The sequence below is a fragment of the Cricetulus griseus genome, chromosome 7 (assembly GCF_003668045.3).
Source record: "Cricetulus griseus strain 17A/GY chromosome 7, alternate assembly CriGri-PICRH-1.0, whole genome shotgun sequence".
Taxonomy (NCBI): Eukaryota; Metazoa; Chordata; class Mammalia; order Rodentia; family Cricetidae; genus Cricetulus; species Cricetulus griseus.
The window spans coordinates 71,696,050-71,711,088 of NC_048600.1; the positions used below are offsets into that span (position 1 = coordinate 71,696,050).

At 49.9% G+C, this 15,039-nt stretch overlaps 1 protein-coding gene across 2 annotated transcripts in view; it reads left to right on the forward strand.

Annotated features, from left to right (window-relative positions):
- The first annotated feature begins 7,525 nt into the window (after positions 1–7,525).
- Galnt10 (polypeptide N-acetylgalactosaminyltransferase 10) overlaps positions 7,526–15,039 on the forward strand; it is a 141,752-nt gene continuing 134,238 nt past the window's right edge. The window contains exon 1 of one of the 2 annotated variants that reach the window (XM_027427436.2): positions 7,526–7,817. In XM_027427436.2, the coding sequence (XP_027283237.1) occupies positions 7,659–7,817 (159 nt within the window). In that variant the 5' untranslated portion in view covers positions 7,526–7,658. The remainder of the gene's footprint in view (positions 7,818–15,039) is intronic. The other variant, XM_027427435.2, reaches the window with a different exon arrangement.

Below are 15,039 nucleotides of genomic sequence, written 5' to 3' on the forward strand. Positions count from 1 at the left end.
TCCATTATTGTCATGGCGGGAAGCATGGCAGCATGCAGTCAGACTTGGTGCTGGAGCTGAGAATCCTTACATCTTGATCCAAAGGCAACAGGAAGTGGTCTGAGATACTGGGCGTGGCTTGAACATATATGAGACCTCAAAGCCTGCCTCCATAGTGACACACTTCCTCCAACAAGACCATACCTATTCCAACCAAGCCACACCTCCTAATAATACCACTCACTTTGGGGGCCATTTTCTTTCAAACTACCACATGGGTCAAGACCTGATAAAATTTAAGCTTTACAGAAAACAGGAATGAATGTATTTTGACCTTGTAATAAGGTGGCTTCTAATCTTAAATGGGAGTCAGGCTGGTCCAACACTAGTACAGCTGCTGAGTGCTTGGACTTGGGTTCCAATGCCACATCTGCCCCTTTCCATCTAGGAGGACCTTTCTCCTTTGCCCTACATCAGCCAGCTCTTACTTGTGTGTTCATTGTCACAGCGCTTTCCCCTAACCCTGGATTGTGAGTCCTAGGAGGTAGTGTTCCATCCATTTGTCCTTCACAGAACGCCCAAGAAGAGTTATGGTGATATGTGTCAGGTTCCTTATGAAAACCTGATGAATGAGCAATCAAAAGAATCCATGACATGATGCACAAGAGAAAACCAGACTCCAGGTTCCGAACGGCTTGGCTTCCATTGATGATGGACTATAACCTGTAAGCCCAATAGATGGTTTTGTTTGTAAACTACTTTTGGTCAGTGTCTTACCACAGCAACAGAGAAGCAAACTAGGACAAGGTGTTTAGCTTGAGTGTATAACGCACACTGTGTATGCATCTGGTGACTTCAGAAGCCAGAAGAGGGAGTCAGATCCCCTGGAATTGGTGTTCCTTATGGTTGTGGGTTGTTGTATGGGTTCTGGGAACCAAATCCTCTGTAAGAGCAGCAAATGCCCTGAACTGCTGAGTTAGCTCTCCAGTGCTGATTGGTTGTTTTTGTTTTATTTTGTCATGTTTGAGAGAGAGAGAGAGAGAGAGAGAGAGAGAGAGAGAGAGAGAGAGAGAGAGAATCTCCTGTAGTCTGGACTCCATGTTTAGTCCAGGCTGGCCTTGAACTTCTGATTGTCCTATTGCCACCTCCCAAGTGCTCCTAAGTATGCACCAAGCCCAGCTGAGGAAGAAATGGGAGCTTGACTCTGCTCAAGGACCTGACAAGATTAAAGAGTGCTGGAAACAGACTGACCTCTCCTACACCTCAAGGGCTTCATGTCCCTCCACTTAGAGCTTGGCTGCACCAGCCTGGTTCTGCAGCAGAGCTTCTGAAGGCAAGGTAAGGACACCCAGCTGGAGCTGTGTGCTGAAGGCTTTCACCCATCACCCTCTCACCCTGGAGTGGCTCTTCCTGTTACTGACGACAGGCTGGAACACTGAAGAGCCAGCTGTGAAACAAACAGCTCGTTCAAGAAATGCAAAAAGAAGTGAGAATGGGAAGATGGAGATGAGCCCCTCATCAGACACATGATTTAATCCCTTCTGAAGTGTCAGGATCTGTACAGATTCTCAGGTACGGTTGTGGCAGGGTGTGAGAGAGGCAAGATGCCTGCCCCAAGGCTCTTAACGGATACTCTGTTTAGATCCTCCGATGATGAAGGGGGAGATAAGCAGGTGCAAGAGCCTGTGGCAAAGAGGGCTGTGTGCTGTGATGAAACTACTCTGGGGTATAGAGGGGAAGAGAACATTTTCAAAAGGATCAACGGGGAGAGGTCATGTGCTAGAGGGGACCTGGAGGATGAGCGCCAGCTGGCCACTTGGAGAGGACTGGCAAGCGGCTGGCAGAAGCAACAGCAAATGCAGGGGTTCAGGGCCAGGGAATGAGGCGCAGGAAGAAGGTACCTGTAGATGGTTCCAGGAGAGGAGGGGAGCAAGGTACAGAACAGAGCAGTGTGACTTGTCCTGCAGGTGACACTCCCACTTCCATCACCTCCGTGTTTCTGTTAGCGATCAGCTTTCTTTCCACCCACAGTTACTATGCTCACATTGGACAAGGTCTGCCATAAGCCCTTTGTGTGCACTATCTCATTTAATGGCCACTCCAGACTTAGTGACATTGTTTGCTCTGAACATAACAGTTCCTGTGAGTTTCAGTTCACGACTAGTGCAGTTTTCCAGGGAAGTGGCATTTTCTCTTTGAGTAGGATAAAGTCCCAGGAGCCCTCCTCCTGTCGGGTCCATCCTACATGGTAGAAAGTGATCAAAGAGACTTTGGATTAAAGCTGGCTTCTCAGACTCCAGTCCCCATTGGGGGCAGATTGAGCTGCTGCGAGCTTTGATCAACAAGTGACTTTGCTAAGTCGTGAGAAAGCTCAAATCCAATTTCCTGTGGGATGCTCTAGGGAGCTGTAAGAAGAGGGGGAGGAGAGAGACACTGAATGCATTCCTTCCCTAGTGACATTAATTGCATGCTTCGCCCAGCCAGGAATTACCAAGCAGGACATCCCGTTGGGTTCTCAGCTTCACAAGATGCAGTGAACAGTGAACTGAGGTCCTCCGGTTCTTGTCAGAAGGGCAGGAAGAGGCCCTGGGTTTCTGGTTAGCAGTAAAGGTAGGTGTTATGTGTTGGCCGAGATGGAGGCACTTGTGGGAGACAAGAACCATTACTGTTCCAAATGCTCAGGACTTGTGTTCTTGACGGGATGGCCAGCCTCAGACCTGCTCTCTAGGAAAACAAAGCAAATGAAGATGAGAAGATTTCTGAAATGGAGGCTAGAGAAGCTGTCTCAAGAGGGAGGACCTCTGGTCTGGTTCCTGAGAGAAAGAAGAAAACCCAGCGTAGGTATAGGAAGAGAGTTCCAGAAATTTGCAAAGGCCCAGTGTTGGTTTCCTTTCTGGTACTGTGATAAAACTCTCTGACCAGAAGCAACTGGGGTTCAGGGGCATTGTTTGGTTTCTACTTCCAAGTCATGTGTAGAACCTTGAGGCAAGAATCATGGGAGAAGGCCTCTTGCTCACTCTAGCTCACCCTCAGGCTCATATTCCTCCAGTTTTCTTACACAACTCAAGACTTCCTGCCTAGGGATTGCCCACTGTAGGCTGAGCCCTCCTATATCAATTAATAGTCAAAACAATCCCTCACAGACTTACCCACCTGCTAATATTAGCAATTCTCCAGTTGAGGGTCCACTGTCAGATGGGTGTAGGCCGCATCGAATTGACAGTACTATGTGGATAGACCCTGAGGTGAGGCTGTCAGGTGTATATGTAAGGTATCAGGGCAACTGGGAGAGGATGAGAAATGGCAAAATCTAGGCTTTAAACTAAGTAGTCTCACAGTTCAGTGAGAGAGAGAAGGAGAGGGAGATGGACAGGGGGAGAGAGAGAGAGAGAGAGAGAGAGAGAGAGAGAGAGAGAGAGAGAGAGAGAGAGAACATGCAAGTAAAAGGTCAGAGGGCAACTTTGGTGTCATTCCACAGATGCCTCCTCACTCTCTATTTTTTTTTTAAACTTTAGCTGACCAGAGAGCTTCTAGGGCTCCACCTGTCCCCACCTCCCATTTCGCTGTCCCTGGGATTATAAGCATGAGCTACTGTGATCCTAACTTTTTATTTGGGTTCTAGGGATTGGATCTCAAGTCCTCACATTTGTGAGGCAAGTGCTTTGTTGACTGAGCCACATCCTCAGTCCTCTCATGGGTTATTCTATGGTGAAGGGAGACCACAATGTTTATGAAAGGTCAATATAGCTGCTGCTACCTATACCATGCTCAGGGGTGGGAAGCAGTGTTATCTAACTAAACCAGTGCTGCACACACATAGCAGCACTAGACACAGGGCTCAGCATTCCTCACTGCTGGGAAATGATGGGAACAGCCCAAATGTCCATCAATAGATAACTGGATAAACAAATTGTAGGGTACACATGTGTGATTTCTCCTGGGGAAATGTCAGCAAATGTCTATCACAGATATGACACTGACAACATACCAAAGAAATGATTCCACCCAAGTCTGGCTTAGGGAAACAGTAGGCTATTTGGGCTATTTGCAGGGGCATCACTGAAAAGCTCACACGGATGTGAATGACAGCTCATGCATCCTGGAGCACAACCCCAAGGCAAAATAGTGGATCCTGGGGATCCAATTTCCCCAGCATTATTACAACTTATGGAACCATGACATCCTGTAACTTTCTAAACTTCCTGTCTCATGTAAGACTCATTACTTCTGTAGTCTTAGAAGCAACCCTCATCTTTTTTTTTTTTTTTTTTTTTTTTTTTTTTTTTTTTTTTTGGTTTTTCGAGACAGGGTTTCTCTGTGTAGCTTTGGAGCCTATCCTCTATCCTGGCACTCGCTGGCCTTGAACTCACAGAGATCTGCCTGCCTCTGCCTCCCGAGTGCTGGGATTAAGGGCGTGTACCACCAATTCCTGGCCGAGACCCACACACACACACACACACACACACACACACACACACACACACACACACGAAATGTAATAAAAAGTGTTTTAAAGGTTAAAATAGTAAAATTATTAATGCATATTGTAGCAGACGACAAGTTATTTTTAAAGACTTGTTATTTATGAGTTTATGTGTGCTTAAATGTATGTATGGTATGCTACATGTATGTGTGCAGGTACCCACACAGGCCAGAAGAGAGCATCAGATGCTCTAGAACTAGAGTTACAGGCAATTGTGAGTTGTCTGATGTGGGTGCCAGGAGCCAAATCTGGTTCTTGGGAACTGAACCCATGTCCTCTGGAAGAGCAACAAGTGTTCTTAACCACTGAGCCATCTCTTAGCCCCTAGTTTTTTTTTTTTTTTAATTTTTTCGAGACAGAGTTCTTCTATGTAGCTTTGGAACCTGTCCTGGAATTCGCTCTATAGACCATGCTGGCCTTGAACTCACAGAGATCTGCCTGCCTTCTGCCTCCTGAGTGTTAGGATTAAAGGCCTGTGCCACCACCACCCATTTTTCTCCATTTTTAAATTTAAATTAGAAACGAGATTGTTTTACATGTCAATCCCAGTTCCCTCTCCCTCTCCTCCTCCCCTGCCCCCCACTAACTCCCTATTCCATACCCTTTCTGCTCCCCAGGGAGATGACTCCTTCCATGGGGATCTTCAGAGTCTGTCATAACCTTTGGAGCAGGGCCTAGGCCTTCCCCTGTGTGTCTAAGCTGAGAGAGTAACCCTTTATGTAGAATGGGTTCCCAAAAACCATTCGTATGCTAGGGATACTGATCTACTACCATAGGCTGCATAGATTTCCAAAGCCTCCTCACTGACACCCATGTTCAGGGGTTCTGGATCAGTCCTTTGCTGGTTTCCCTGTTCAGGGGGTTCTGGATCAGTCCTTTGCTGGTTTCCCAGTTATCAGTCTGGTGTCCATGAGCTCCCCCTTGTTCAGTTCAGCTGTTTCTGTGGGTTTCACCAGCCTGGTCTGGACCCCTTTGCTCATCAGTCCTCCCTCTCTGCAACTGGATTCCAGTTCAGTTCAGTGTTTAGCTGTGGGTGTCTGCTTCTACTTCCATCAGCTGCTGGATGAAGGCTCTAGGATGGCATATAAGGTAGTCATCAATCTCATTATCAGGGAAGAACATTTAAGGTAGCTTTTCCACTATTGCTTAGATTGTTAGTTGGTGTCATCCTTGTAGATCTCTGGACATTTCCCTAGTGCCAGATTTCTCTTTAAACCTATAATGGCTCCCTCTATTATGGTATCTCTTATCTTGCTTTCCTCTGTTCTTTCACCGACTCAACCTTCCTGCTCCCTCATGTCCTCCTCTTCCCTCCTCTTCTCCCCTTCTCATTCTTCTAGCCCTTCTCCCCTAATGCCATGCTCCCAATTTGCTCAGGAGATCTTGTCCCTTTCCCCTTCTCCGGGGACCATGTATGTCTCTCTTAGGGTCCTCCCTGTTTCCTAGCTTCTCATAAATTATTTTTTTTTTAAGATGTAAGGTAGGAGCTATAATAGGAAGAATGGTCAGAGGTACACCCAGGTATAGGCGATAAAACAAGGGTCCTGATATTCTGCCATGTTCTGATGAACAAGTAAGTTGTGTTTGGGGAGACTTGGGGAAGAGGTGGTGAATTCCCTAGACATAGAGGTGTCCCCTGACATAGCCGGAGAAGTTTTTTTTTGGGGGGGGCGTTGCAAGGATCTGTGTGGTCAACAGCACTTGGAGGAACAAACAAAGCTAGCAACAAACCCAAAGAAAGCAAGGCCAGGCAGAGGGGGACATATTTGACCTTAAGGATATACAACCCAGGTCTCTGGTCTCTGCAGTGAGGGGCCCCAAGCTGTGATGACAGAAAAAAATCCTTGCTTAGCCTAGAGGTGAAAGAACTGCAAGGCTAGAATTTAGGACACTGCGGGGGGTGGGGGGGGGCGGACTCGGTAGCCACAGGGCTCAGTGGCTTCGCTGGAGAAGCAGAGGATCAAGCGAGTGCGTGCACCTGCTGGAAGGCTGGCAGAGAGCAAGGGCTGTTCTTGGGCATCCGGGAGCAAGCTGTTAAAATACAGGCACTAAGCGCCTAGAGGAGGATCCCACAGGCTTCGTCTGAGTCCAGGTCCCCGACTCAGAAGCTAGACTTCTTTGGGCATGTCGCCAAGGTTCTGGCATGCACAGCCTCGTCCCTGGCACCCAACATTCGGCGCTGCAAACCCTAGGAACCAGTGCGAGTTCTGCTTTTCCTTACTCCCCACTCCTGACCCAGTGTCTGGCCTATCGTGAGCGCTCGCTGGTGGTTTAAATGAGGAAAAAAAAGAGAAAGGACACGAGGTTTCAGAAAGGGCTCTGAGCACTGTGTCCAGAAGCACACTTGGGACTGGAAGGCAGTCAGTCCAAGCCAGCGGGTTGGATGTGCATGAGAATAGGTCTCGCAAAGAGGCTCCGGTCTCCTCGTAGGTTCTGCAAAGAGCCCAGACTGGTGACGGGGCACCCAGCACTGCACAGCTTGCAGAAAAGACGGAAGGATACCCGGCAACCCTCTGAGAGACGCGCACGGTGTTGTCCTCTGCATACAGGTTGCGCGGAGTCTCCAGGTCAAAGGCGGGTCTGGTCTACACGTCCCGGGGCAGAGCCGGGAAGAGTAGACTGCAGCACCCCCAGTGCGGTACGTTGCAGTGTGTCCGCACAGCTCCCGGGCTTTCGCAGGCTGCGGAGATCCACGCGGGTCTCCGGGGGCATCCCCGATCGCGCGCCCAGCGGCCCCAGCGAGCGCCCAACTCCCCAACTCCGGGACTTTGGCAAAGCTGCGGCGGGAGGGGAGCAGCGGAGAAGCGGGACGCACCATCGCGGTCCGCGGGGGAGAGCGGACAGGAGCCAGGGCCCCGAGCATCCCGGAGGGCTGAGATACTCTGTAAATAGGTGAAGGATTGAAGGATAGAGGTGTATAGAACTCAACCGTGCATTCCTCGGCGGGAGATGAGGTGCAGGACTTGGGATGAGCTGCCGGGGGATGGCGGGGTTGGAGCTCACCCCCGCGGCGGCGACATGGTGGAGGCGCCCGGCTCCCCAGCCGGCGAGCGGCGGAAGTGCCGCGGAGTTGGAGCGGGGCCGGCGCCGCGGCCGCTTCTCCTGGCCGAACTGCTGCCGCCGCCGGGCGGACGGGCGGGCGGACGCGCAAAGCCGAGGCGGGCACGGCGGGGTGCGGCGGGGCGGACCGGCCCCGATGAGGCGCAAAGAGAAGCGGCTCCTGCAGGCGGTGGCGCTGGCTCTGGCGGCCCTGGTACTCCTGCCCAACGTGGGGCTTTGGGCTCTGTACCGCGAGCGGCAGCCCGACGGTAGCCCTGGGGGATCGGGGGTGGCAGTGGCCCCCGCGGCGGTACAGGTGAGTGGTCCGCGGCCGAGGGTGGGGAGTACCCTCTCTCCGACTTCACTCCCAGATTGCAGTTCCTTGCTCCACCTACCCTGCATGTCTGCTCCGAGGCAGAGCTTCCCATTTTGGGGATGGGAACACCAAGGCTCTGGGAAAGTCAAAGACGTGCCCAGGCTCCTACTTCAGCCTAAAACAGTGCTCAGCCCTGAACCCTTTACCTAGTTGACCCCGTTTCTCTTATTGTCGTCTATTATTCCTGGCCTCTTCAGCGGTCTCGTTGGAGGATCCTACCTGCATCTCCAAGCCACTCAGGATTGCTCATTCTGTCAGTGGGAATGGAGATACTGGGCGTTCTTGTTGGTGTTCTTCAGAACATCCCTGCCCCTCGCCCCTGCAATTCTAGTGTTTTGACTCAGACCAGACCTTTCCTGGTTTGCCATCTACACAGGGACACCTCTAAGTCTCCCACCCGGAGCCTCTGCCGTCATTCATTCATTTATTTAATGCATATGTGTGCCTCGACTACATGTATGTGTGCACTGTATGCGTGCCTGGTGCCCAGTTAAGGCTAGAAGGAGGCATAGGATCCTCTGAAACTGGAGTTGCAGATGGCTCTGAATCACCATATGGGTGCTGGGAGTCTAACTTGGGTCCTCTGGAAGACCAGCCAGTGCTCTTAACCAGCGAGCCATCTCCCGACAACACACTGCACCCAGCCTCTGTTTTAGTCAGATTCTGTGCCTCTCTTGAGAATACTGAGCCCTTGCCTCAGAGGAGGCCAGGTATGGACTGAGTGCCTGTCCTTGAACTTGTCACCTTTGATCCTTGAGGGAGTCCAGAAGTGACATAGATGCTCTGATGGAGAGCTCTCCAGATGTCACAGAGCTACAGGTGCCCAATGTCCCCAGGACAGAACACCCCCAGCCTTCCTTCTTTGTATAATGATATGTGATTATAGTGACAAAATTGGGATGGTCTGCCTCTTCAAAGGTGTGTGTGTGTGTGTGTGTGTGTGTGTGTGTGTGTGTGTGTGTGTGTGGTGTATGTTCGTGTGCATATACACAGGTGTGTGCATGGATGTGGACTATCAGCCTCCTGGCATAGATAAGCTCTGTCATTTTCCTCAGACCATCCCAGCTTCTCTATCCCAGCTCCTGGCAAGCGTGGGCATGCTTGAGCTATCTCCTCTAGTGGGAGTAGAGGACATATTAGAGTTACTTATGCCCCATTTCCTTGGAGCATCAGAAGCTGAGCATGAGGGTCTCCTTGACTGACTGCTGGCTGGTCTTGTGACTTCTTGAGATTGATGCTTTAACCATGCTTTAACCACACCCCAAACCCCCACCTCCCCACCCTCTTTCCCTCCCAGTGTTAGGCTGTTAGGCTGCCATCTGGGCATTCTGGGGCATGGAGAACTCTTTGCTACAGAGCAGATCAGTTTGAACTTGGCTTTGTCACTCTTGTAATTGTAAATTGTCCCAAAGCTCTGGGTCATCTATCTATATGGTAGATCTTACTGTTTGGCAAGTAAGAAAACTCCATTTTTGAATCCCTGGTTCAAACTCTGACAGCCAGTTTAGACTTCTCTCCCTTAAACTCTTTGAGTGGGGTTTTCCTGTGGGAAATCTCTTTCTTCTGTTACTGCCCAGTGTGGCATCAGTGGCAGGAGGCCAGGCTTATGTTCTTAGCTCAACTTGTTAGCTTGCTGTATGTTGATGAGTCTGGTCTCCCTTTCTGAGCCTTGCTTGCCTCATATGATTGATTTGATGATGCCAACATTCTGTGATGCTGTCAGTGGACCCGTGGGTTCTGGGGTTCCTTGCAGTGTTCCTATCTTGGGATGCTCTGCTGGACACAGCCTTGGCTGAGAGTGGGTGTGTCCAGCCAGGTGCAGACTCTCCTGTGGAATGGCTGTGAACAGTTCTAAAATAGCTCTTGACATTCTGCCTCTGCTTGGAGAGAGCCCTCGTATTTCACTTGCCATGGAGGCCAAAGACATCCTAATTTTCATTTTCTATAGACCCAGATGTGTAGCAGGAAGGTCAAGGTTAACTGCTGGTTTGGCCTTAGCTTTCATGGTAAATTACTCACTGTGCAAGAAGGTATTGATGGAGTAAGGCCACCTTTTGGGCAGAGAGAAAGAGAGGAGCAGTGACTGAGTGCCTCTTGGAGGTGCTACCTGGACCTCCCCACATTCCAGTTTTTTGTCTGCCTCTCTGGAGTGGCATAAAGGGAAGAGAGAAATGATGAAGCGGTATGGGAGGGCTGCTGTGTGATTATCCTTGCTTTGGGGGGGGGGTGTCACACAAGGGAACTGTTTCTCAAGGATGGGCCCTGGTAGGTGCAGCAGGATTCAACATTCATAGGCTGCCTTTCTAGAACACTGCCAAATTTCCACACAGCCCCTTTGTGTTCCGTTCTCCTACAGATGCAGAGCCCTCGGGGCCCCTCTTCTGAATGTCATTTGGCCTCCAGGAAAGAGGCTGGCTTCTCCCACCCCTCCATGTCCTGGAGCCTGCAGGGAGCATATCAAGTGGCTAGCTGGGAAACAGTCTTCAGCATCCAGAGTTGTTGGGATGGTGCTGACCAGTTGTTACCCTGTTACTGTTGAGAGTCATCTCCAAGAATGTCTGTGATCGTTCTGGTAGAAATAAATACTGGGCTGGAGTGTGGCTGGGTTGATAGTGTGCTTGCCTGTGTCCGACCCTCAGCACGACATAAACCTGCCTGGTAATGCGCACCTATAATTCCAATACTCAGGAGGTGACAGCAGGAGGCTCATGAGTTCAAGGCCAACCTGGGCTACATGAGACCTTGCTCCAGAAAAAAACGACTGTTGGGACTTTATCCCTGTGAGGTATCTTAGTGGCTCTTATGTGAGGTTACTTACCTCAGTTTGAGCAATCCTCTAATGCCTTGACCTGATGGCCTCATCCCAGTACTGCTGGAGTCGCCAAACAGGACATTGGATTCATAAAGCACACATGTGGGCTCAGAGTCTAGCTGGTCGCACAGCTGGCTTTCTGAAAGTTTCAAGAATCAATAAGGAAGGCCAGCCTCGAGGCCATTTTTGTTTTAACTGGGGGAATCCTTCTCATTCTCATTCCCTATTCTGCCTGACATCTTGGTTTAATTCTAGGATTGGTTTCATCTTTCATGCTTGTGGATTGGTTTTTAAAATCCCACAGTAGGAATCCTGGTGCAGCTCCTCCCCTCTTCTGAGCCAGGATCACTGGTGGAGAAATGGCTCCCCTGGATAATGGAATCTGTTCAGTAGAGATTGGTAGGATCATGAAATAATGTGGATTATGATTTTCAAGTATCAGGGTTTTTTTTGTTTTGTTTTGTTTTCTCACTGTGTCAAAGCTGAACTTTATTCTTGGAACACCCGGAAATCAACACTTTACCTCCGTTCAGTCTTCCTGGTAGCAGAACTTTACCCATCAGCAAGTTAAGTACCATGGAAATGTGGTCTGGAGCAGTTTCTTTACTTTTCCAAGGAGGGGTTGGTGTCCCTGAGACTGCTAATCACTTCTCTGTCAGCTTGCCCAGCTGAAATCTGATGCCACCAGGGAAGGGTTCTTGACTTACCAGAGCAAATCTGCCTCTGCCTCTGCCTCTGCCTCCTCCTCCTCCTGGGCCTGCTGTCTACTGAGGATCCACACGGAGGAAAGCCTGGGAGAGAGGTCTGATTTTTTTGGTCCTTTCTTGCCCTATGCTCATTGTGACCTCAGGGAAGTTTAACCTCTCTGGGCCTTGTAGTCCTCACCTGTGAAATGCATGTAGATTCAGAAAGGAGGGAGGCATATATATGTCATCATGATGCCTACCCACCCATGGCCAGGGCAGACATTGTTAGTCAGTCTTTACCACTGATCCCAGACTCGGCCTCACTCTGTTGCTCAAAGAGGCTTCTCAAGTAGAGTTGCTGGCATCATTTGTGATGTGGGAAATAGATGTTTTGTTTTGGCTTTTCTGATCCTGACATCCCAGGATCCCATGAGTTTGGAAGTGTTTGTAGGAAAGGTCTAGAATCAAGCTGGAGCCTCAACTTAGGCATTTGCTCATGTTCTAACTTCTTTTCTCAGGCAGCTTTTTGTATGTCGGTTCTGGTGACAGATAACAGATAATGGAGCCGGGGATGGGAAAGCAAAGGCCTATTGAAAAGATAACCATCTAGCTTGCTAATTGTACCTTGTCTACAGCAGACTTTTATTCAGAGGTGGCATCCAGGATGTCTTTTGTCACTTTATGAAAGGCACCTGGAGGTGAAGGAGGCACACTATGGTTCACTGTGCCTCAGTGGCATCTGTGTTTTACATAGCTACCTGGTCCTTCCCATCTTCTCTGGATGTCTGAGTCTGGAAGCAGAGAGTTTGTATAAGGATCTTGCTTTTCCAGAGAACCACTGTTCTCATGTCTGGTGGATCTAACACAAGAGGTAGATTCTATGGGCGTGAGTTCCCACAGGTTCCACGGTGGCCTCCCTGCCCTCAGATGTCTGGGAAGATAGAATGTTTAAAGTTTCAGAGCAGGCAGGGGATTTCAGAGGACATTGAGTCCAATGCCCTTCATTTTTGGCTGATGGAAACTGAGGCCCCAGAGGGGCTGATTTCTTAAACAGGTTCTCCCAGGAGACACACAGACCAGAACACAGCTCTCTGAGGTCCTCGCGCTGTTTCACAGCCGAGGCTTTTCCTCTGCCATTATTTCCCCTGAGAGCCAAGATGATCTCGAAGAGTCTTGGAGGCCAGCAAATAAAATGGATTAAACGTTAAAGCCATGAAGGAACCCTGCTTGGGGTAGAGGGATTCAAAGGTATGTGGCACATGACAGTGTTACTGTCCACAGCAGACAGAACTAACTGGCCCTCGGAGCCTCCTTCTTATGTTCCCTTCTGCATCTATTTTGAATAACAGTGGGTTCAGCCTGAAACAATACAGAGCTCACAGGCTGCTGGGACCTCTGTGGTTGTAAGGATTGGATGATCTGGGCTCTCTTGCTTTTTCTCTATTAGCTGTGACCTAGACCAAGTCCCCACGGTAGCAGAACACAATCCTGGAAGAGAGTCTGTCTCTAGCTGCCTGTGTAGAAGAGAAGAACCCATATTTCCTTACGATCCCTAGCTGGTCCTCCTGTCCCAGTTTGGGATTGCCATGCTCAGAAACTGTCACATCCATGTGTCTGCCAGTAGACTGCACCCATGCTGGAGCCGGGGGTGGTTTGGTCCACTCAGGTGAGAGAAAGAATAGCTCCCCACAGTAGGATATGAGCACTCGTAGGAAAAAGGGACACCCTGAGCAGATGCTAGCACCTAGAGTCCTGGTGCATTGTCTCAGTCATTGGGCTCAGTCATCAGGACACTGCCTGTTGGCCACCCTGGACTCACCCTCACATGCAGAATCTGTGGCTATAAATTTGTGTTCCCATCAGCCCTGACCATCTTGGACTGAGATTCGGAGCATGGCCTTGTCCACAGCTGGGGAGGCATGGGCCCAGATTTTTGCCAGCACAGTAGGGCGGGTTGAACGACATCTTCCTATTATTGCGTCTCACTAGTTCTGCGGTCTCCTTCCTTTCCCCTCACATGCGTCCTGAGTGCAGCCCTTCCCCTCCACACAGGAAAAGTCAGTCCACTGCATATTTTTCTCAAGCTGAAAAAAGAACTTGTGTCTCCTCAGCTTCGACTCTTTTTTGCCTGGCCCTGTTCACTGGAGGAGGCGGGAGTGTTCATACTTTGGAAGCTCGAGGAAGCTAAACAATTCCGCTTGCTGCGGTGGGTGGGTGTGTGTTTATGCATATGGAGCTTTCTCTCCATGTGGCGCTCTCCTCTCTCTTATCTTTTCATGGTTCTTGTTTGCTGCCCTCTGCTGAGTGTTGATAGGAGAGGAAAAGGAAAAGGAAGAAAGCAAGCCCTGGGTCTCTTCCCTTTGCTCCCAAGGGAAAGCTGAGCTTCAGGTGCTGGGTTTGCTTCCGCTTTCTCGGGACAGACACCTGAGTCTAAAACAGCATTAGAAAGAACGATGTTGGGGGTCGGAGAGGTAATCCATAGGTAAGATTGCTGTTGCTCTGCAAGCTTCAGGACCTGGGTTTGAATCTCCAGCACCTGCATTAAAAGCCTGCCTGGCATGGTTGGCTGTGTGTGCCCGTTACCTCAGTGCTGGGGGCAAAGACAATTAGATTCTCAGAGCCTGCTGGATAGCCAGGCTAGCCAAAACAGTGACCTTCTGACTCAGTGAGTGGCCCTGTCTGAGGGCAATAAGGCAGCGAGTGATAGAGGAAGACATTCTATGTCCTGTTCAAGCTTCCACAAGCATGGGAATGGGTCACACACCTGAACATTCATATGCATTGTCTCTGTCTCTCCTCTGTCTCTGTCTGTCTGTCTGTCTGTCTGTCTGTCTGTCTGTCTGTCTCTCTCTCTCTCTCTCTCTCACACACACACACACACACACACACACACACACACACACACACACACGCAAACACACATATGCAAGTGATGTTGAGCCCTTTGATACTCTATTTCTTCATATCTGATTAGAAAAAAGGACCTGTCTCTCAGCCCACCCTCCACTCCCTCTTACTGGGATATCTGAGCAGAGGGGAGAGGCCATTGCCTTGGGACTAAACCTTCCCAGTGGGCTCCTGAGTGATGCTATAATAGGACCTTCCTGTTCCCTTAGCCTGTAGCTGGCCAGTTACAAGGTTTCAGCTTTGTCATCCCACAGGATTAGGTGGGCCACCTGATGTCCATACCTGAAATCCCTGGTCTGTGTCAAAAGAGTCAGGTCACTGAGCACAAAGCCCTGAGCATGGCACTTAGCCCAGAACTGGAGCCCCTGGCAGCAATAAAAGTGGCTGTGGTTCAGCTTGACCTGGCTTTGGGTAGGGACTAGTTTCTTAGCTTCTCTGTGGCTGAAAGCATGGGAAGCTTATGCTGTCACTGGAAGGTTAGAGCTCTGGAAGGAAGGTCTGGCACTCATGGAGGTGGCATGGGTTCTGAGCATTGCCATAACTGGGAGGTAAGAATGATGTCGTGTGCGCCAACTCTTCTCTTTGCATGCGTTCTCTGACAATTAGGAACCTGAAGCAGTCTTTGCGTGGTGCCTTCATGTTTTCCACCTGGGAAGGAACCCAAGCCTTTGACATCTTTCTAGAATCATCTCCTTACCAGCTGTCTCCAGGAAGTGTGTTTGGCCACTCTAGCCCCAGAAGTTTTCCTCAGCCTCCC